A 23020-nucleotide genomic window follows, 5' to 3' on the forward strand; every position below is an offset into this window, starting at 1 on the left:
GCATTTACACAATGGAATACTACTTGGCTGTAAAGAAGGAAACCTACCTTCTGGGACAGCATGAATGGACCTGGAGATAGAAATCTGCCTGGTATGCTAAGTGAAATAAGCCAGTCAGAGAAAGACAAATACCATTCAATATGTGGAATCCAATGAACAAAACAAACAAGAGAGAACCCAGATACAGAGAACAGACTGACAGCTGTCAGAGAGGAGTGGTGGTGGGGGCGGGGCTGGGTGAAAAAGATGAAGGGATTAAGAAAAAAACCTCAGACCGACAACACTGTGATTACCACAAGGAAAGGTGAGGAGAGGCAGAAGAGGGTAAAGTGGGGACAAATGGTGTTGGAAGGAGATAGGACTTGGGGTGGTGAACACACAATATACAGATGATGTATTATAGAACTGTACCTCTGAAACCTAAATAATTTTATTGACCAAGTTACTTCAATTTTTTAAAAAATCCTGAAACACAGTTACATGAGAGTAAAACCTCTTCCAGAAGTTTGTATAGAATTTTAGCTTCCATAAATAAAAGTGATGCCAGTGAAAATCAACATGGGTTCTGTAAAGTTTCTTTTCTCTTTTGTCCTAAAATGCAACATCACTGTAATTTTGCACTTAAAAAAAGTGGGCTCACTAAGTTTAACTCAAAAAGCACTGTGTATTATGATGGTTAAGAGCACAGCCTTCAAACTACCCAAGTTCAAACCCCAGGTTTGCCCTTCACTACTGGTCAGTTACAGTCTGTGTACCTCAATTTTCTCATCATTAAAATGGTTAAGTTTCTAGCTCTCGGGATAATGTTAAGGATTAAACAAATTCCTGTGTACCGAGTGCACAGAACAGTGCCTGACAGGTGGCAGTTATGTTCGCATACCATATTCTCCTATTGTTATACCACGCAGTACATTACTTACATTTACCCTACAATCAGTAATTCCTTGCTTGAAGGAAAAAACAAATGCAATGGAACAAAAAAGCTTTTTCTTTTTCAATAAAACTTTCAACAGTATCTATAGTCTTGAATATGAGAAATATAACTGCAATGTGGTCCAATTCTTCTGGCTTACCTAAAATCAGAGACATGATTACCAAAGATTTTATTTTTAAATTTCTGAATGAATATACTTGCCCTTTACCTGTTATTCTAGAATCAGCAAAATCACCAAAGTGCTGTAAGTCCTCAGTTAATGTCAATAGGTTCTACAACTTTAAGTGAAAAGGCACGTAATAGCCAATTTTACCACAGGCTAACATAAGCCAGAGTTAAGTTCCTATGGCTTCGCATCCATGTTACAACAAAATAACACTGAAAACAACATTGAGGAACTTCTGCACTTGAAAACATGAGACTCTTCCTTGGTGCTAAGCCTTTGTGTGTCTTGAGGGGCGTGAGGTATGACACTAGAGACATGGGTGTCTATCTCCTAGACACTTTACTCTCGCTTTCGTCAATGTAAAAAAATGCATAGACCTTATAATCTCACTAACACAGAAGGGGTATTAACACTACTAAAAACAACTAAGTTCACATGCTTTTTTCCCCCTCTAGACATAACCTGTCTCCTTCTGGAGAACAGGAAGCAGGTGGTATTTATCTTTGAGTCCCTGGTGGCCAGCACAACTTCCCCAAGTCACCTGGATCTTGGAGGTTTTGTCATGCACCCCGCCCACAGAGTGGTACTATCCACACAAGCTGCTCCATACCCCTTGGTACCGTACAGCTCGCAATTTGTAAGTGAAAACTCTGTACTCAGGGTTGCTTTATTCTCATTGAGGATCTGAAATGTTCTATAGTAATCCTAATTTTAAAAAGTCCTTTTTACACTTCCGTTCTAAGGTTGTTCTACTACTCTAGAGAAAGTATGAGACAAAGCAGACTTAGAATTCTGTACAAAGAGCATTCTGTTGACTTGTCAGTCAGGGTCCTGGCCAGAAAATCCATTCACCCCGCATGGTTTACATGGGGAGACTTTAACAAAGGAACTATTACTAGACAGGATTAAGGGGGGGGTGGAAGGAACAATACTGAGGTAGTAATATGGACACACAGAAATAAGAGCAACAGCAGCCGCTGCCATTACCCACACAGCGGAGAAAGGAATGGAAACGTCCCCAAATCCAGTAAGAGCTGCAAGTGCCCTGTGAAGTGATAGTGACAGGTCTCGCAGGGATGCAGCCACTTTCAGAGACAAAGAGTAAAAACCGAAAGAAAACAGTTCTTTCTCCCTACATCCTGCCAGTGCCTCCTGAGTTAAACCACAGGAAGCCAGTCCACAGGGAGCTGGGAAGTGGTCATCGAGGGGAAGTCCCATGGCACCCAAGCAGGCAAAGAATGGATCCTGGCTTAAGGAGAGCTAAAAGGAGTAACCAGCACACACATTCTCCTTCAAAAAACCACAAAAAATCCCTAAGTTTACTAGAATAGATTTAAAATTCCTGCGCATTAGACAATTTTCTATGCAGTAACTATTACGTACATTGCAACTCTTATATTTCCATGTCACAAAAGTCTTGTGCAAATAAAGAACACTGCTTCCACATTTGCCATTTTGGACCTTACAGTATCTCCATCCCAAAACTCATAGGAACTAAAGGAGCCTAGTTTAGAACTTCGAAACTGAAGATTTTATTTTTTAAAAAAATTTTAAAGGATTTATTTATTTATTTTTAGAGAGATGGGAAGGAGAAATAGAAACATCAACGTGTCATTGCCTCCTGTGCGCCCCCTGCTGGGGACCTGGTCTGCAACCCAGGCATGTGCCCTGACTGGGAATCTAACCATCAACACTTTGGTTTGCAGGCCGGCACTCAATCCACTGAACCACACCAGCCAAGGCAAAACTAAAGATTTTAAAATTTGTTAACTTGGAATATTCTACAACCATGGCAATAAAATCTGTAAGGGCTTCAAAAGATATGAATGCAAAGACGAAAAGGCACATGGGTGTATTGTTGGATATAACAACTGAACTCCCATGTTTCTACCTTTAACTGGTGTGTTCTTTTTAAGATCTTTCGAGAAAAAAATGTGCCCAAGAAAGCTTTCAGATTAAAATGCTACTGTAGGCCATTTGGTCCCTCGGGAGAGATGTTGAAACCCACCTCTCCCCGAGACCTCTGCAGGTTTTTTTGATACGCTCATCTGTTCCACCTGCGCTGTGGGATGTAAACTAATGTTATCATGCATGATAAAGTACTGTAAAAAACCACACAGCAAACAGTACCACTACTAATATTCCTAAAAGTAAAAAAATAAATAAAAAATAAAAGTATTATTCTCTTTAACGATCTCAGCATATTTCTCCTTTATGTGAATGTTGGAGGACAAACCAAGTTTTTTCCAGTTTTAACAGCTTCTACAAAATAGTATTAAAATGTTGAAACAAACTTTTAGAAAAAAACAAAACAAAAAAGGTTGGTTTATTCAGTGTTTCTTGGAAATCCTTTTGCTCTTCCCTGGGAATAAAATGTCTTTCCATGATGCTAACACAAAGGTAGATACCCAGTAAAAACCTATTATCTACTCCTGGGCTTTCTCATTTTATTTCTTGTGCATTCTGCTATATACTGATATACAAATAACCCCCAAATTTAAAATGACCATTAAACTCAGTACATACTTACACCCATTGTCTTTTTCTCTCTAGAATCCATTTGCTAAAAACAAAAACCCTAGCAACAACAATGCTGAAGTTTTAACAAAACCCACCTTCTTTAAAATAGCATTACCTTATAAAGCATTAGAGGTAATTCAAGCAGCTTGCAACAACCAGCATTAAACCTATGACTCTTTCAAACTTAAAGTAACAGAAACCATCGTAAGTTTTTCCCATGTAAGTTTTTCCATATAAAGAGACAGTAGTTAAGACTCCACAAATTAAATGAGTACTGAAGACTGTGGTACTTTCACTATATAAAATGGTTAATAAAGGTTACGTATAATTGAGAACCAAAACATCAGTGTATGTTTACCACATCTGACTTGGACTTGTATTAATAAGATAATTATTTCATAAATCAGTAGTTAAGCTGAAACAACTCTAGTGAAAGTACAATCATTCATATCCATTAAGTTACGAGAAGCAAGAAATCACTGAGAGAGGTAACAACTAAGTACCTGTTCAAATTTTTATTTTGATCCACAGAATGAGAAATGGACTTTTAAATCAACTAAATTTTATGGAAAATGAACAGCAAATAAATTAGACCCACGTTAAAGTAAAAGGTCAGCTAAATGTCCAAACTTAAGGATGTAAGAACTACTGATAAACTTCGATTCCACAGTCGCCTTTAAGAAGTCAAAATCTTCCGAACAACGTTAATATGAGCTGGTCCAGAGCATTAACAGCATACAGGAATGCTTAACAAGGGTGGTGGTCGGGCACGCGTTTCCTGCAAGGATTATACAACATACACTTAAGAAAAAAGTCAGTGGTGAAAATGAAAAAGCATAATTATAACCAAAAGTTTTTATTAAATACAAACACAGCTAGAATCCTAATTTTAAGACCATTATAACCCAATTTTCTATCTACCCATTTCTACCTCCTAACATCCCTCTATTACCATTTTATTAAGAGGACATTACAAAAAGCTATGAAATATGAAGGCATTAATCCAGCAAGTTCTCAACTTCTTGTCCAAACAACTTACTTAACAAATGTTATTTTCCAGAAAATGATAACATGTATTTTTCAGGAAATGGTTAATTCATGTTTTCAACTAATATGTATTAAGGAAGTTTACTAAATTAGTCAAAGACAGTTACTCTTAACCAGAAATTGTAAAAAGGCTTTGGGGCCTCTAAATGAAAATCTCTATAACATCATTTTAACTGAAGAAAACAAATGTCAATAGGTAAGGGGCTGAGGGGGTCCAGTAACTCGCCAATAGGACCTCTGCATCCCAGATGTTACACTTTTATTCTCTGGTAACCACACACTGAATGGCTCAGAAGGTGGCATGGTGTGGGTACTAGTGCAACTTTTTTACTTAATGCCTTGTCAAGGAGCAAGGGCTTGAGAAACTCTGCTTCTAGAGGCAAGCACAACAGTTAAAAGAAGCAGAAAAGATCAAAAACAGACGCAGGGGATACAGCATACTGAAATCATATAAAGAGATAAACCCTTCCAACCATGGTGGCTGGTGGGAGTCTGACTAACGGATGCTAAAAGATGTCACTACAGAAAAAGTTACCAAGCAGCTGTCAAAGGGCGGTGATCTGAAAAACGAGTTCCCTGGGTGTTACTAACTAGTATGAAAAGTCCACAGCCCCGTATTATCAGAATTTCCGATATATTTAATAGATGCTTAAACCTCTAAAATGGTGGTACCAGATCAAGCTAGGTATTATGAGCGTGTGTTTCAAAAGTGGTTGAGGGAGCTGAATTACTGTGAAAATTTCTGAGAGTGAATGTGGTTATGTGACCTTGATCCCAAGTCAGAAAAGTTTAATTAGAGAATTCAGTTTCCTTTTGCTATCATTCTGCTTAAAGACAATAGAAAACATAACTGCACTGATAGTAAGAAGTAAGATAACTGCATATCTTACTTGACCTACTTGCATCACTCCTCCTCCCTAAATCCTTCATTTGGCTTCTGGACAAATGTTCCCTTGGTTTTTCCTCCCACCTCAGCAGCAACTCCCTACCAACCAATCTTTAAATCTTTGGTGGCACTACTTCCAGAAACCCTGTCAATTTCTCCTTCCCTCACTAATTTTCCATTTCAAAACATGGAAAATCAGTGAGGAAGTACTCTTCATCACCCTGTCCTCCCAACACCAGAAAAGCAGAGAATCTCTAGATTCTTCAGCCCACTCCTCTTTCCACTACATATCAGTGGATTTAAATAGTATTTCCTCCGTTCTCTCTATATCCAAATCACTATTTTCTATTCTTTGCTTCCCCTAATATAGTATTAGGATAGCTACCACTCAGAGGCCAATGAAATGAGTACTGCAGGGTTCTGCACAAAAAAGGTCCTCTGTGACTTAGTGCATTTAAGGTGCCATTTCCTAGTAGCATTCCTACCTGCCTCCTGTTACTACAGATGAACTAACTCCCTGTGCTCCTGTCTAAAACCAACTCCTGCTCTTGTTCTCTGATATCCCATTCCCTCTTGCAGCTGCTGAGTGGATGGCTCCCCTTCCCTGCAATCATTTCCTCTCTAGAAAACTGCTCCCACTTAAACTGAATTTTCAAAGTAAACACACACACCTCCTCTAGCTACTACCCCACTTCTCTGCTCCCATTCACAAGGCTCCTCCAAAAAGCAGTCTATATAGACTCTCTCCAATTCCTCTTTGCCCACTCCCTCCATTCTACTAAAATGGTTTGTCAAGATTACCAATCACCTATTACTAAACCCATTTCTAAGGTGGCTTTGCCATCCTTATCTTACTTGACCTATTTGCATCACTCCTCCCCCCTAAATCCTTCATTTGGCTTCTGGACAAATGTTCCCTTGGTTTTTCCTCCCACCTCAGCAGCAACTCCCTACCAACCAATCTTTAAAAGTCTGTGTTATGGAAAATTTCAAATGCCGAGACTGTATCATGAGCCCTCCTGTGGCCATCACCCAGTTTAAATAATCATCCATTCTTTACATTCCAGAGTCCTTTGCTGGTTGCTCTGAATCCTTCCAAACTTATAACCAGAATTTCCTAGTGCTCAGTCCTTAAAACCTCTTTCCTCCTTTCACTTTATTCATTCTCTTGGGGATTGAACCAGACTAATGGCTTTAAATACTACATATAGGCTGACAACACCTAAATTTATGACGACAGCTCCGACTTCTCTCCTAAACTAAGGAATCAATGACCCAACTGAATTATCAAGAGACATCTCAAATATCCCAAATTAAAATCCACTTCTTCCCTCCCAAAGCCTCTCCCATCTCAAGTAAGAGAAACTCTTTATTTCTCCCTACAAAAACCTTGAATTATCCACAATCCCCTTTCCTCTCACACCCTATATCCAACCCACAATCAAATCCTGCTGACCCTACCTTCAAAATGCGCACCTTTTATCGACCACCTCTCACCACCTTCACTTCCATCTCCTGGTCTAAGCCACTATCCCCTCCCATCTCCCTGAACTACCACCAAGAGGCAAAATAAACGGTTTTGGTAACTATTAATAAGAACAATTAAAATTACTAAATAAATTTTCAAAAGTTAAGATTTTCTGGCCATTTAACCATTTTTTTAAAAAAATTTATTTATCTTTAGAGGGGAAGGGAGGGAGAAAAAGAGAGAGAGACATCAGTGTGTGGTTGCCTGTCACACACCCCCTACTGGGGACCTGGCCTGCAACCCAGGCATGTGCCCTGACTGGGAATCGCACGGGTGACCCTTTGGTTAGCAGGCCAGCCCTTAATCCACTGAGCCATACCTGCCAAGGTCATTTAACCATTTTTATGTGAATGAGTTTTTAAAAGAATTTGGCATTTTAGAAAAACTGCTGGCATAGGAACATGTAAAGAACTGTGTTAATTATGTGCTTAAGAATGTCGCTGGCTGGTGTAGCTCAGTGGATTGAGTGCAGGCTGCAAACCAAAGGGTTGCTGGTTCGATTCCCAGTCAGGGCACATGCCTGGGTTGTGGGCCAAGTCCCCAGTGGGGGCCACATGAGAGGCAACCACACATTGATGTTTCTCTCCCTCTCTTTCCCCTTTCTAAAAATAAATAAAATCTAAAAGAAAAAAAAAAAAAAAAGAATGTCGATACGGAAAAGTGTACCAGGACAGAAAACAACTGGAGCTGACCCATCGTGTTAAAAAGACGCCACTTTTTACTACTACACCCCCCCTGCCCAAAAGCTCTCTGGTTCTTGACCTTTCCAAGCCTGGCTCTTTATGAGCCCTTTCAATCCTAAGAGCTATTCCATGTCACCACACCCTGCTCCCCACTAAGCTTTCCTGGCTTAAATCTAAGAGTTGTGATAACCTGTTTTAAATAACTTGCATAGTACTTTCATCTGGGCAAAAATGGCTACACTTTCTATCAACTACCATTATATGCAGTTATCTATTTTTTCTTGTTTCCATGTTAGTAGCTGTTTCTAAGAAATGTTTTCCAGTGCTACCATATACCTTGGTGCTGCTTTGATGATGTTGTCCACACGGAGAATCACCTCTGCTGCCTCAGCCGCACTCAGAAGAACTTGTCGCTTTACTTGGAAACTTTCTGTTATACCCAGTACTGCCATATTGCCAATAGTACCTTCCTTCATATCTGGGAAAAAAAGTATTTACTAAATAAACTAGTTTTAACAAGTATCAGAATATCACTAATGACTTAAACAAATAAAATTAATCCTGTTATGAAAAATAAAATTACAACACCAAATTACTCAACTCTATCACTCAAGAAAAATCTTTAAAAAACCAGAACACCAACTACTGATTATTTGTATTAATGGAGAGCGACTATGTCAAATAATGAAAAATTTACACAAAACACTAGATCACCTATCTTACTCTACTTACATATGTAAAATTACTGCAGACAATCTGCTCATCTCTAAGTACCATGAAATCTTAGGAACTGGATGAGAAAATTTCGACATCACGTATTTTTCTTCTTGTGAGAATCCTACTTCATCTTCATACAGATGGTTATTCATGTGACAGGATCATCTACCCTCTAAAATGATTCCTATAATGTCCTGGATTGTTTGTTGGGATATTTTTCAATCTGAACTAAATCTGCCTTTTTGGCCACACTTTTGTCTATGCATCAGAGATCTGCATTCAAGAATGTCTCAGAAGTAGTGTCCCATGAGACTGGGAGTTAATGCTGATTATATTGTAAGAGATATAGTAAAGTTTACATTTATTTTGGAAGGTAAGTACTGCTTATGTACTTTAACTCTAAAACCATAATATAACAAACTAGTTACAAATCTTCTAACTAGATTTATACCCTTTATGGAATAACAAAGTTTGGCAGTGTTGAGAGTCTGAAGTAAAATATTTTCCTAGACTATGTAATGCTTACAAAGAGCCAAGGAGTCTTTTATATGATTATCATGACAATTCATTAACAAAAGAAGGTAAAGAACTTGGTAAAGAGTTACTCTTGACAAGGCCCCAGTTGATTCCTTACCCAGGCCAGCAGTTGTGTTGCCCTCGCTGTGGGCAGCTCGGAGCTGTGCCACCAGGTCCGCACTGTCATAGCCTGCATTGTCTGCTATTATAGTTGGCAACTAGGAGGTGAAGAAGACAAATGGTTACTCTCTGTTCTAGTGAAATTCATTGATGCCTAACTAGGACGGCTTTTAAAAATTATGTATTTGGAAACACTGTAAAATCTGCTTCTTTTTAATTACAGCTCATAAAGAAGATAAACTCCAGAATCAAATTTAAAGGTGGTGTGATCCTGTTCTTTTTCCTAAGACCAAGAAAAGAAACATTTTCTGACCAAGTCAGAAAAATATATCCACTTAAAAACCATCAACACCATCAAAATTTAAGTTCACATCTCTTATTTTTAACTTACCATTCTCAGTGCTTTAGCGTAAGACTCCATTGCAACAGCTTCTTTACCTGGTGTTTTATTGGCAAGCTGTGTCACAGCCTGAGCCATCAGCATCTCAGAGCAGCCTATGGATTAAAAATCAGAAAAAATACCATTATGCTTAGCTGTCTCAAAGACACTGACTTCCCTCAGATATGTCACGCATTCTAAAATTAAGTGCAGAAGCAACATACAGTTTCTATAAGAACCATTACAGCCACTTATAATTTATACTATATTTTAAGAAAATAAATAAAATGTTTTACCTCCTCCATAAACTGTTCTAGAATCCTTCACAGTTTGGGCAAGAACACAAAGAGCATCATGCAAAGATCTTTCTGCTTCATCTAAAATTTGTTGAGTGGCACCACGAAGAACAATAGTGCAAGCTTCACCTAATGTTAAAAAGTAATATTCTTATGTCATAGTGAGCATTTAATCATAAAACATAAAAATTTGCCTCCTATCATTTATGTAGGTGTTAGCTTTATTACTTTGTTTTGAAAGCTGACATGTCTTCCCCTGTTATACATTCTCTTTGCTGACAATTCTTATTTATAATTCTAAGTTATCTAAAAAACAACTATGTTGAAAATGTACTGTTCACAAAGGTAAGATTAACATAAGGGTGATCTCAAAACAGATCAAAATTAACATGTGTCATGCTCTACAAGAATTAAGACACATCATATTCTCATAACTATTTAACTGTTTCTTTCACTTCAACAGAGCCTAGCAAGGATTTAGGATCCTAAACCAAGATCTACATAATCACTCACCAAGGGCTACCCCAGAAAAGTGAATGAGCTTGTCCTCTCCAATCATGACTTCCTCAATAAGCTTGCAACTTCCCAGCTTCACTAGTTCTGGGTGGTCAAAGGTAGAGGCAATTTCACCACCTATGAACATAAAGATAATTAAATGCATAACGGGTTTAAAATTTGCTTTTGAATAAGCAGTAATTAACAGATACATTTTTTTTAAGTTGATTGCTTATTATATGCACAGCACTCTCTGAAGCACCTCTTATGAAATTGATTAGTCTTACAACAATCCTAATGAGATATGGTCATTATCCCATTTAGGAATGGTAAAATTGAGGCAAAGAAATCTTTAGTTTCTCATCCATGGTTACACAGCTTGAACAAATAAGGTGAAGGTGGGATTCAAATCCAAGCAGTCTCACTCCAGACCTGTGCACACTGTATGCAATTGTATACAATTGTATACAGACCTGTGTAACTGTATACAATTACCCCCTAAAGGTTAAATGGAAACTTTAACATTTACCTTTAAGTCTAAATTTAAATACAGATTCTCTTCTGAATCCAGTCTAGAAGATCAGTACTCTTATTGACCCAATTTCCCAAACAAAAATGAAAATATTTAACTAGTCCTATTATGTCAACAGATATATGAACTTTAGGAACAGCTTAATGGGCACCTGGTATCTGCTAATTATGACAATAACTGAAATGTCAGAAAGACCTAGACCCTTGTAAGACCTAGAAAAGGGGAAATATATACTGAGAATTTCCCAGAGTAAACTTAGTTGAAGTGTCAAAAAAGTAAATTCACTTTATTCTTATTTCTATTCCTGTTTTCCCCTCCATCTTCCATGCTGTAAACGGAAAGGGCTAGCCATTCCCTTTCCTGGATCCTAATTAAGTTAGATTTCCATTTTAAAATCCTTTTCTCTAGCTCATCAACCTCTCTCTCTCTCTCTCTCTCTCTCTCTCTTTTTAATCAACCTCTCCTTTAATAAAGTAGAATTCCTCTTCACCTTATCGATATTATCTGCTGAATAACTGATGCTTTACACATACCTCTACTTTATAATTTTTAAAAAGGAACTCTGGTCTTCCCAACTCTACTAACTTAAACTGATAATCTATATGGCTGAAATTCTTTTTGGTTGGCAAATTCCTGAGACTTTGTTTTCTAGATAAAAAGACCCTATTGGTGTTTGGGACATCATATCCCCCAAATGAGAATAATTTGGCCTTTGAGAATTTCCACTTATCCTACACTCATTCATCTATATTGGCTTACAAGGTATTTCTTAATATCTGCAAAAACCCATTTCACACACTATGACTACATATAAGCTAATAGGATGGGAGCCGCCATGGGGTCAACCTCAGTTGGTACCCTTGGTGCAGTGAATTTTCTTCTGAGTATATGTGGCCACTTCATGTATCACTAACTTATCCCATGAACATGCTATCATTCACATTTCTTATGTCTTTAGTTTTGCTGCATTAAAGGAGTTACATAAACATGAGCATCTTAAGTTTATCACTTTAAGCATCAAGTGTGCAATCTTTAAAAGAACTTTAACTAGAGCAGGCAATCCCATCTCAAAGTAATTAATAAAATGAAAATGTGTCTTTTTAGGTCAGAAGATTATGCTTTTCAGATTACTAAAAATGGCTTAAGAATTCTGAGATGAGACCAATTCTACTCTCTACATTAATTAGTACCCTTTAATTTCTTCTAATGCCCAGGGCAGTTCCCAACCGAAGTCATCATACCCAGTGGCTTTCCACCTTAAACCCCACTCTCCTTAATTCTCATTGCCAGGTCCCAAACCAACTTTCTAACCTATTCCTTTATTTTCCAGGACCTAAAAATTAAGAGAATAAAAGTTTTTAACACTTAGTTCTTCCAGGGCTACTTGGAGGTTACTTTAAACACCATTACCACAAATAGAAAGTAAACAAGCTGCACTCTGTATCACTTTGATTTAGACACACCTTACCCGTCAACATCATTTCTATTGCACACAACTAGAATTACATCACTCATGCCTCTTCTGAAGGGTGGATGCTGGAGAATACTAACTTTTCATCATACACTGCCAAACTGTTTCACACTTACTTTAACGTTTACTACTTCCAGAAATGTTCAAAACTTAATGAAAGCAATGTTTAAGTACTTGACCCACTCTCTGTCATATGGTTAAGTGTTCAGTAAAGATTACTACTATAACTGTACTGCTATACAAGGCACAAAGCATTGAACTACTCGGCATTAGAAATAAGTAAATGAAAAACATTTCATTTAATAGATAAAGACATAAGATTCTTTTTTTTAAGCTCTAGTTTATAGACTTTATATTTAGGACTGTGGCCCTATGGGTTTGTGAAAAATAACACAGTATGTATCTTTAAAATAACAACAAAAAGCCATCTATATCAATGGCAAACCTGGCATGTAATTTAGTATATTCACTGTAACTGTTCTGGCTAGTGTGGCTCAGTAGATTGAGCACTGGCTGCAAACCGAAGTTACCAGTGCAATTCCCGGTCAGGGAACGTGCCTGGGTTGCAGGCCAGGTCCTGAGGATGTGCAAGAGGCAACTGAGAGATGCTTCTCTCCCTCTCTTTCTCCCTCCCTTTCCCTCTCTCTAAAAATATATAAATAAAGTCTTTATAAAAAGTAAAAATAATGTAACTAAAGAGAGCTGAAAAGTATACATTAAATTTCAGACTAACTCAAAGGGATTTCTTTGTACTCTCAGCAATGAGTTACATATACAGTGAACCCTTGAACAACATGAGTTTGAGTTCCATGGGTCTACTTAAAGTGGGCTTAAAAAGCCGAACCCGTGCAGTTCAAACCCATGCTATTCAAGGGTCACCTTCTTCATTGCAGTTGGGTGCAAAGGGCTGACTATAATTTTTGCAAAGTCAAAAGTTATATGCATATTTTCAACTGCCCGAGGCTGGGAGTCCCTAACTCACCCTGCATCATTCAAAGAGTTAACTGTACTAAAACTCAATAAATCTAAGAGTCATTATTATGTTTGTTAGAAATTAATGACTTTTCCCCATACCTGTGACAAGAGCCAGGCGTTCCACACCTGCAAAATCTGCATGCTCAATAGCCATAACACCAGCAGCACCAAAGAGCTGTTCAGGATAATTATAAATTAACTGCCTATAAATAAAATACATAAATACACTGTTACATCATAAGATAAAATACCATAGACTAACAAAAATAAAACCACGGGGGGAAAAAACAGAAAAAATTTTACCTCAACAATTATCAATGAAATACAAATCAGAACAAGATACAATTTCTTAAATACACAATTTATAAATTATAACACTAGTGCATCCATGCTAGTAATTACACACAGGTGTTTTTTAATATTGTTGCTGGTATAAACCAGAAAGCAATTCAACAGCAATGCATCAAAACTGTAATACTCACATGCTTTAATTCTACTACTACCACAAGAAAATTAGACATTAAAACATGTAATGAAGGTATTTGTAAGAATTTTTATATAGAATAAAATTTGCCAGTGACCCCAATGTCCACTACAAGAGTATATGTGTATAAATGACAATTTAAAAATTATTAAAAAGTTTGTAATTTTAAGTAACAATATGCACTGTTAGATTTAAAAAGTGAATTACAGGTTTATAGTATATGATCACAACTAAGTGAAAAACAAACTAGAACACCACACACAGAAGTCAACTTAAAGGAAAGAATTCCTGAGGTAAGACCCTAGATTGCTTCTTCCTTATTTCTGTATTCCAAAATGAACATGTTACTTTTACAATAGACATAAAAGCATCTGTTTAAAAGTTTGTAAGCTCAAAAAAAGCCAAATTATAATTTTATAATGCACTGCTAGGCAAAATGTGTTACCAGATTCACAGATCATATAGAAATTTACAAACTTACTTTCCAAAGCCAACAAACATTTGGCCTGAAGCAATTATTTTTCTTTAAACATTACTTCTCAAGGTGAACTAAGACCATTTCACTGAACTGTGCTGTTCCTCTTGATGTTTTGCTCATTGAAAACAATCCACAAAAGCCTTAAATACTGATAATTAAGAATCTATGAGCCCAGGCTGGTGGGGCTCAGTGGACTGAGAACCAAAGGGCCTCCAGTTCGATTCCCAATCAGGGCACATGCCTGGGTTGTGGGCCAGGTCCCCAGGAAGGGGTGCGCAAGAGGCAAACACTCAATGATGTTTCCATCCCTCTCCCTGCCCCTCTAAGTATATGTAAATACAATCTTAAAAAGAATACATGAGAAAGGTTTATGTATTTCTCTCATACAAATTAAAAGCCTTAAAATTCTTATTATTTTCACCTCTTCACTCGTTTTATTTCTATTAGCTTTTTGCTACTTCAAACTCCCATCATTTAATACAAAATTAACTCTCCTCCAAATATATGAATACTATGGTCAAAACTAGTAACTGCCAAATCAAAAAACTGTTACTGTTAACATAAAAAGGTTTAGTGAAGTATAATCACAAAATATAACTTAAATTATTATAATGCAAAAATGACTTGCTGTATAATTATATTTATATTTGAAAAAAATAAAGCAGCTCCTAAATTGCTAAATAAATATAAGGTATTTCCATACGTCTTTTTAGAAAAAAATCCTTTCTTAGATCATTACAAATAAGGTTAGCACAAGAACACACAGACCTGTTAATAAAGCAGTTTATCCCATGCTTAAGAATACGTTCAACTTTCTCTTTCATTTTTTCCTTTTCTGCATGTTCTATTTCTGCCACCTTTGCTGTAGAATCGACTCTTACACGAGAACCAAATATCTAAGAAAAGGGAAAGCAGAAAAACAGCATCACTTTACTCTTCAGAGTCCCACAGCATATGTACACATTTTTATGTAAATACACCAAAAAATATGTTTGCTTGTGTATATATATTTATATATGTATTCTAAACTTTTCGGTGCAACTGATTCCCAGCCCAAGTTTATAGCAGCTAGCAATCAAAGTTTCAAGAAATGTAAGCATACCTTTATTTTGTCTGTATCCATACCAGTATTTGCAATAAGAATTTTAGCATTTTCAATTCGCTTTGGTTGATTTACTCCAATTTTTTTATCCAACAAAAAGCCTACAATATGAGGAGAGTATTGTATTAAACATTTCAGCGTTGAGTTAGTAACTCTTAGAAAGTTGTCTACTTTATCAAATTATTGGGTTGGCCAAAAAGTCTGTTTAGTTTTTTCCATAAAATAAAGACACATTTTTCATTTTCACCAATAACTTTATTGATTTGGATATTTTGAGTATGTTGGCTATCTCCCATGTGTTAGAACGTTGATTGTTCTCAATTAATGTCTTGATTTGATCGCTACCAACTTCTACTGGTCTACTGGACCATGGAGCATTGTCCAGCAAGAAATCTCCAGCACGAAACTTTGCAAATCACTTTTGACACATTCAATCAGTCATAGCACCTTCTCCATACACTGCATAAATCTTTTTTTTGCCCTTCAGTTGTGTTTTTACCTGTCTTGAATTCACCAATTTTGATTTTTTTTTAATGCACACTGATATGACAGCTGTCACAATGCAATCTAACAAAATTGTTTCAAATGAAGTTAAAGACAACTAAGCACTACTAGAACCATCTTACAGAAAAAAACCAAACCAACTTTTTGGCCAACCCAATACTTTCAAAGAACACACTTAAGTCTAATTCAAGACTTTAATGCTTAGCCTACATCTAAGCTCCTAGAGAGACCCTATAAAGCATTCCACTAGAACAGTGATCATAAAAATCACTTTAGCAGGTTATTTTAAAATGATATGAAACAGAAAAATTTAAGAGCACAGCACAAATATTTAGAGTAAACACAGTATTTTGAAACTTTTATCTCAGATATACAGCAAACTACATACACAGGAATGTGGGCTACAATGTAAAGGTATTAAGTCCACCATCGTTAGCTTAAAACCAATACAAGAGAAAACAAGCTGTGAAGATTCAGATACACAGGGAATTGCCAGAGGTTACTGAAATGTAAAGAACTGAGGCTGGTGATCAAATGAAAAAGCCATGGGCAATGGAGTCAGACAAACCTGGCCCCAATTATGCTTCTGCTGCACACAGGCAACAATTGGTAGCAACCTGGGAAAACTTATTCAACCTTAGTTACTCATTTGTAAAACAGGAATATAGCCAGTGGCACAAATATTAGTCACCAGCCTAAGGCCCTATTGACTTAGAACTATCTTTCCAGCACAGTATTGCCTCTCCAGGTTTCTTTTTGATGCATATGTAACTTTTATTAAGCCATTATCATCTTGGGTTTCCTGCTCTACAAAGCTGAACCTAATTCTCACTCACTGGGTCAATATCATAAGGAATGAGATTTTAAGCAAAATTCCTAATCAGAATGCCTGGCAGAGCAGGTATTTGAAGAAAGGTACCTATCCTTATTTTATCTTTCCCTACCACCAGCCCCTACTGGAAATGCTACCCAGCCCTTGCATGTAAAGTCAACCAAGAATATTTTCAGGATTGTTACTCCCTTGGAAGACACAACTGACATGCAGCGATGCCTGGACTCTCAGTCACTGGTAAAGCAGAAACTCTAAAGCACAACTTCCTTCTTTTTTTCCCTTATCTATAGAAGAGAATGCATAAACCACCACCTATAGGCCATTTTATTAAGTAAATACAATGTAAAAGCACTTGGAAAATTCCTACTTATCAACAAAATACACTAGGAAAATAGCAATTGTTATGACTAATTTACCACTCTTTAATAAGACTACCAAGAAATATATAGGGTCTGGAAGAAGTAACGCCTGCTTGCATGTGGTTGATAGGGTAATAATACGTGTGTAATAACTTCTAGTTTTAATTTCAACATTTCACCTAAGATGTCATATGGTGTACTTGAGTGTGATGTTATGGTACAGAACTACGTGCTTATGATTTTGTAATAAAAAATGGGCATTATCTGTGCCAAACCCTGTATATCCTCAACACCTGACAACTAAATGATTTCACTTATCCTAGACCCTTTCTGGAGAACACACAGAATTCTGAGAAAAAGTCTCATTTGAAGCTAGCTGGCTTCCAGAAAAAGAAAACTGTAATTTCTCTTTCTTAGAGACTGAAAACATGTTCGTGGTATAAACAGAATCTAGATATTATCAAAAAAATGCTGGGATGGTGTGAGATGAACACTTTCAATTTAATGGATAGATGAAAATGACAAAAATGGTTGCAATGTAACTTTTGTCCTTAAAGATAGGTTTTTCTGGCTTTGTAAAGTGCTACTAGTCCTGACTAGTTAAAAATAGGATTCACTCAGTATTTACCCCTCAACATCCCATCATAGCTTTTTTGCCCACATTCAACATATATATATATATAATACCTTCATCTAAATAGGAATCCGCCAGGCTTCCTCCTAATTTCTTGATGACATGAATTGCCTCCAGATTACCAGAGCCTTTCAGTCTAAGAACAGCTTCCACAGCTAACTTAGTAAAGTGATCTTTGTGATGAGTAAGAAGTTTTGAGGATAATGTTGTTCCCGCAATGTTCATTAAATCTTGGCGGAATTTAACTTCATCAGAACTAAAAAACAAACAGGAAAACTCATGACTTTCTTAAAATGAAATGCTTAATCTTACTTCTTCATTGATAGCAACCCTATTTTACTTTTCAAAATTTATTCAGATACTCACATGTCAATAGGTAATTCCACCCCAACCAGTGAGGGCTCATGTGATAAGCACTAAACCTCACCAGTAAGCAAGCAATGCAAACTAAAGGGTACTATTTTCCCCACCACCAAATTGGCAAACTATAATGAAGAAACACAAGCACACAAAAGCATACCAAACGCTGTCAAGAACATGAGGAAACAGGCAGTTATACAGGTATTGGAAGTGTAAATTAGTAAATTTTTTTTCTGGAGGATTACTTGTCTTTGAACGCAGCAACACTTCTTGAAACATTTTTGGGGGTAACAAGTTTGTCGCAACATAAAGCTAAACACTGTCAAAACACAAAACTCCAACTATAGATAGGTAAATTATACTGCATACCTCAAGTAAAAATACTGTAGAGAGAAAGCCCTGGTTGATGTGGCTCAGTGGATTGAGTGCGGGCTGCGAGCCAAGGGGTCACCAGTTCAATTCCCAGTCAGGGCACATGCCTGGGTTGTGGGCCAGGATCCCAGTGGGGGCCACATGAGCAGCAATCACACACTGATGTTTCTCTCCCTTTCTTTCTCCCTCCCTTCCCCTCTCTCTAAAAATAAATAAATAAAATCTTAAGAAAAAAATATCGGAGAATATTAACACCCAGAAATGTGGTTGTTGTTCAACTACATTAAAGAGGTTAATAACCCTCTACACAATGCTACTATTTGTTTCACTTATTGTGATTATCTAGGCAAAAATGAAAACCCAAACTTTAACTTAGTGGCTATCTCTGGAGGGTAATGTGGGGCTTTATGTTGGGGCGCGATGAGGCAGCAGGATGTTTGTGTATGTTTTCGTATTCTCTAGACTTTGTACGCCGAGCGTACTTTACAAAGAACGTCGAATGTTTATAATAGCATTTTGGCAAACTGACCCATGATCGACTGCAGAATTCAACAGAGCCTGTCTTGCTGCCTTTGTGGCTTCTCTCCAACCCGCAATGATGGTCTGTGGATGAATCTTTTTTGCAATTAAAGATTCTGCTTCCTATAAATAAAGAGTGGAAAATACTTGTCAATAGTAAAAATGGTAGGAAGAACTTGATTATTTCTGACATTCAAAACCACAGTAGTAAAAAAACAATAAAATGAAGCCAAACTTGTTCAGATAGTCTTACCCTTAGTAATTCCGCTGCTAAAACAGTAACAGAAGTAGTGCCATCACCAACTTCATCATCCTGAACCCTTGACATATCTAAAAAAACAAGTTGGTTATTAACTCACTTACATTTGATTCTGCCTTTTAAATTACTTCTCTGTAGCTTACCTAATCTTCCAAATATACCCACTACCAATCCAAATCTCACCTATCTGGTTTCCTCACATGACAAATTCTCTGGAATTTTTCAGTACAAATTACAATGCTTTTACCATCAATAATTACACAGCATTCCAGAAGCTTGTATTTTAATAATGACAATTCAAAAGTGAACAGTTAATCGAAAGTAAGGTTAGTCAACATAGCGTATTAAAAATGTGTTTCAACGTTAACAAAAACAGTATCATCTTTAGACTCACCAACTAGAACTTTAGCTGCTGGATTGTCAACACCAATGTTTTTCAGAATAGTTGCACCATCGTTGGTCACCATAAGAGAAGCATCTCGACCACTGCTTAACAGAATTTTGTCCTAAAAGGAATGTATTTGGCTGAACATGTAAGTATATCTTTAATGCATGGGTCACTCAATACGCTCACATACTGCTAACGGGTACATATCCTGGATGGCTATTTGGCACAATCCATTATAGTTTTTCCAACGCGTTCACCCACAAGCAAGCCTTGGTATCTACCTTGGTAAAAACACTAGAAGATCAAGGGACACATAAACAAGGTTTGTTTCAGCTCTGTAATAGCCAAAACAATAGAAATAAATAACATGCCACCCAATACATTCACAAATGTAAACTACAAAATAATCAAGATGCTGAATACTATTTGACACTTAAAGAGGGAAGATTTCCACAAACCACACTATAGAAAAACCACATGTAAGTAGTATCTATGATAAAACAAAGTATAATCTTACAGGTTTAGAAAAAAAAAACACATAACACTAAGATGCACATATATTTACATAAGTGAACAAAGATGCTGGGAAGATTTACACCTTAATGGTAACAGTGGTTGTCACTGGGGAGGCGAGTGGCATGGAATGGGACTTCAGCCACAGGAGTACTGTTCAGATTTTTAGTAAGAAGACTATGTCCATGCCTGTTTAATTAACAGTTAAGTTTCAAAGATTAAAAAGCATCAAAAACCTGTCATTTACTATGTTTATTTACACTAAGGACTCTAAAACAATATCAAAGCATTAAGAATTCCGTTTTTCTTACCATGCCCTTGGGTCCCAAGGTGCTCTTCACCAAGTCTCCAATAGCAATGGCACCAACAAAGGAAGACTGGAGTAAAAATCAAAGAGATTTTCAAAATCAATTCTAGTCTTAAAATTGTAAAAAGTATAACTGGATCTTTAAAAGAAGGAGAACAAGGTTTACCAGACGCGCTGTCTCTGCTCTCTCTTCATCAGCTCCAGCCTTGAAGATGTTGACAGGTGCAAGCGAAAGGGACGCCTATAAAGTAAAATCAAGAACCAGTTTGAATGACAATATTCTTTAAAAAATTTTTTAAATTTCATTTTTGTTTTTCAATTAGTGTTAACATTCCATATTATTTTATATTAGTGTCAGGTGTCCAGCATAGTGGCTGGACATTTCTTTAATTTAGAAAATAATCCCCGGGGTAAATCTAGTACCCACCCGAATGTCAATATTCCTCAATACATGTACTTAGATGCCTTCCATTAGACTTGCAAGTAGGCAGGTAAAAAATTAACTCGCAGAACAGTGTACTTTTTCGAACAAATAAAGTTCTCTATCATCCGGGCATTCATTTGAGGAGGAGGGAGAGACTTCTAAAGCTGTGTAAGGAAGGCAACCTTGCGTTTTGGATCTACAAGTGCTCCAGGAATAAAAATTACACACTGAAGAGATTGACTTAGGAATAGCAAGACTGAAGATGATTTTAATCTAAGGAGAAGGCAGGCAGGAGGCGTAGGCCAATGCGGGGCTACCGCCGAGCAGAAGAGCGAGCGCGGCGGCCTAGCTTCTACCCGACCGCGCCTCCCCGGCCGCCCCAAACTCCGCCCCGAGGAAGGCGGGGCCTGCCTCGCCGACCCGCCCGGGGCACTAGAAATTTCTTCGCTTGGGGTGAGTCGCGGGCCTTAGGGTTCTGGGACTGTGGAGAGGCCGTGCCAGAACCAGACGCTGGCCTGGAGGCCCACCCTTCCCCCTGGCCTGCACCGAGGACTTCACCGGCGGGCGGCGCGCAGGCCGCACGCCGCATCCAGCACCATGTGCGGCGGTTGTGGAGGACCGACACAAGGAGCCAGCTCCGCTGGAAGGACAAGAGGGGGCAGCGGAGCGGCAGGACACAGCGGGGTATGGCGAGGCAGGGCCAGTGCGACCAGACTCACCATGATTCCGATGAGTTGACCGCTCACGTTACTATCTCACAGCTCGCGGCCGGGAATCAGAGGAAAGAGAAGGCGGATGTGACGCCACAGCTCTACTGCAGGGGGCGGGGCCTCGGCTAGAGCACAGCTCCAGCCTAGCGCCGCCCGCGGGGCCAGAGAAGGTAGTCCGTAGGGTCGTAAACGCAGATTTTCTGGCTGGAGGGGCGGGGCCTTGGCCCGCGCCCCGCCTCCTGCGGCGCCAGAGGCTCGGGATCCGGAAAGGGGAGGGTCTGACATTTTGCGTGGGGCAGGACAGATTGGCAGTAGGAGCCCCGAAGAACAAAAGACGCTGTGTCGGGAGGGTGGGGCTTGCAATAACCACGGAGTTGCTCCTCGCGCTTTTTTCTTAAATTTACTATTTAAAAACATCCCTGGCTGGTGTGGCTCATCGGATTCAGCACAGGCTTGAAAACCAGAAGTTCGAGGGTTTGATTCCCGGTCAGGGCACATGCGTGGGTTGCTTGGCCAGGTCCCCAGTTGGGGGCGTGCGGTAGGCTACTGATATCAATATGTGTATCTCTTGCACATCAATGTTTCTCTCCCTTTCTCCCTCCCTTCCTTTCTCTCTAAAAGTAAATAAAATCTTTAAATATATATATAAAATAAAAGTACTTGTTTTCCATCATTTACCAATAAATACCCTTTTCTCCTTTTGGTGAACGTATCAATTAGCAAGCTCCTGGATTTTTGTCAATTGTTAACATTGTTAGATGTTTTCAATTTTAATTGTTTCTACCCTTTAGGTACATTCTAAAAGGGTTAGTTATACCAGGGATTGACAAACTATGGGGAGCCAAATCCCACCTACCCATTTCATGATATATTAAAAATATATGAGCCATATTTTGGTGTCCGTAGCTTGGCTAGAACATAAGCATACCCGTTCATTTTTTATACTGTGCAATACAATACAGTTATAGAATGGCAGAGTTGAGTAGTTATGATAGACTGTATAACCCATAAAGCCTAACATATTTATGATCTGATTCTTTATAGAAAACATTTGCTGACCCTGGTTTACACTATCCCCGAGGCCCATTATGAAAAGGGTTGTTCAGACTGGACAAATTATTTTAAATCTAGCCAAAGTTGTGTGTTCATGGAAAAATTTGCTCTTTCAGGAAATGCCCTTTGACAGGTACATGCCAAATCACACACAGACAGGGCATCCAATCTTTTGGCGTGTCTGGATCACACTGGAAGAAGAGGAGTTTTCTTGGGCCATGCATAAAATACACAAACAGAATGAAAACAAAATCTCATAATGTTGTAGGTAAATTTACGATTTTGTGTTGGGCCGCATTCAGAGCTATCCTGGGCTGCGGGTTGAACACCCCTGCGACTAGAATGAGAAGTCACAATAATGAGAAGCTAAGATACCTCAAAACAAGTTTTTATTGTGGTCAAATCACGTACCTGGAAATTTGTCCTCACAGGCAAGCCTGAGACTACGGCTTATAGA

General features: G+C 38.1%; 1 protein-coding gene across 1 annotated transcript; it reads right to left on the minus strand.

Annotated features, from left to right (window-relative positions):
- Nucleotides 1-4120: 4120 nt before the first annotated feature.
- CCT2 (chaperonin containing TCP1 subunit 2) lies at nt 4121-21676 on the minus strand. Its single transcript, XM_024576382.3, has 16 exons — nt 21520-21676; nt 20543-20617; nt 20381-20446; nt 19563-19674; nt 19163-19239; nt 18920-19032; nt 17712-17914; nt 15330-15430; nt 14996-15123; nt 13365-13468; nt 10306-10425; nt 9793-9921; nt 9509-9612; nt 9116-9215; nt 8101-8242; nt 4121-4398 (listed from the first exon to the last, which is right to left on the minus strand). Exons 1-16 carry the CDS (start codon nt 21520-21522, stop codon nt 4368-4370), a joined length of 1608 nt encoding a protein of 535 aa, XP_024432150.1. The 5' UTR covers nt 21523-21676; the 3' UTR covers nt 4121-4367.
- Between the last annotated feature and the right edge of the window lie 1344 nt (nt 21677-23020).

Source organism: Desmodus rotundus, chromosome 3, assembly GCF_022682495.2.
Source record: "Desmodus rotundus isolate HL8 chromosome 3, HLdesRot8A.1, whole genome shotgun sequence".
Lineage (NCBI taxonomy): Eukaryota > Metazoa > Chordata > Mammalia > Chiroptera > Phyllostomidae > Desmodus > Desmodus rotundus.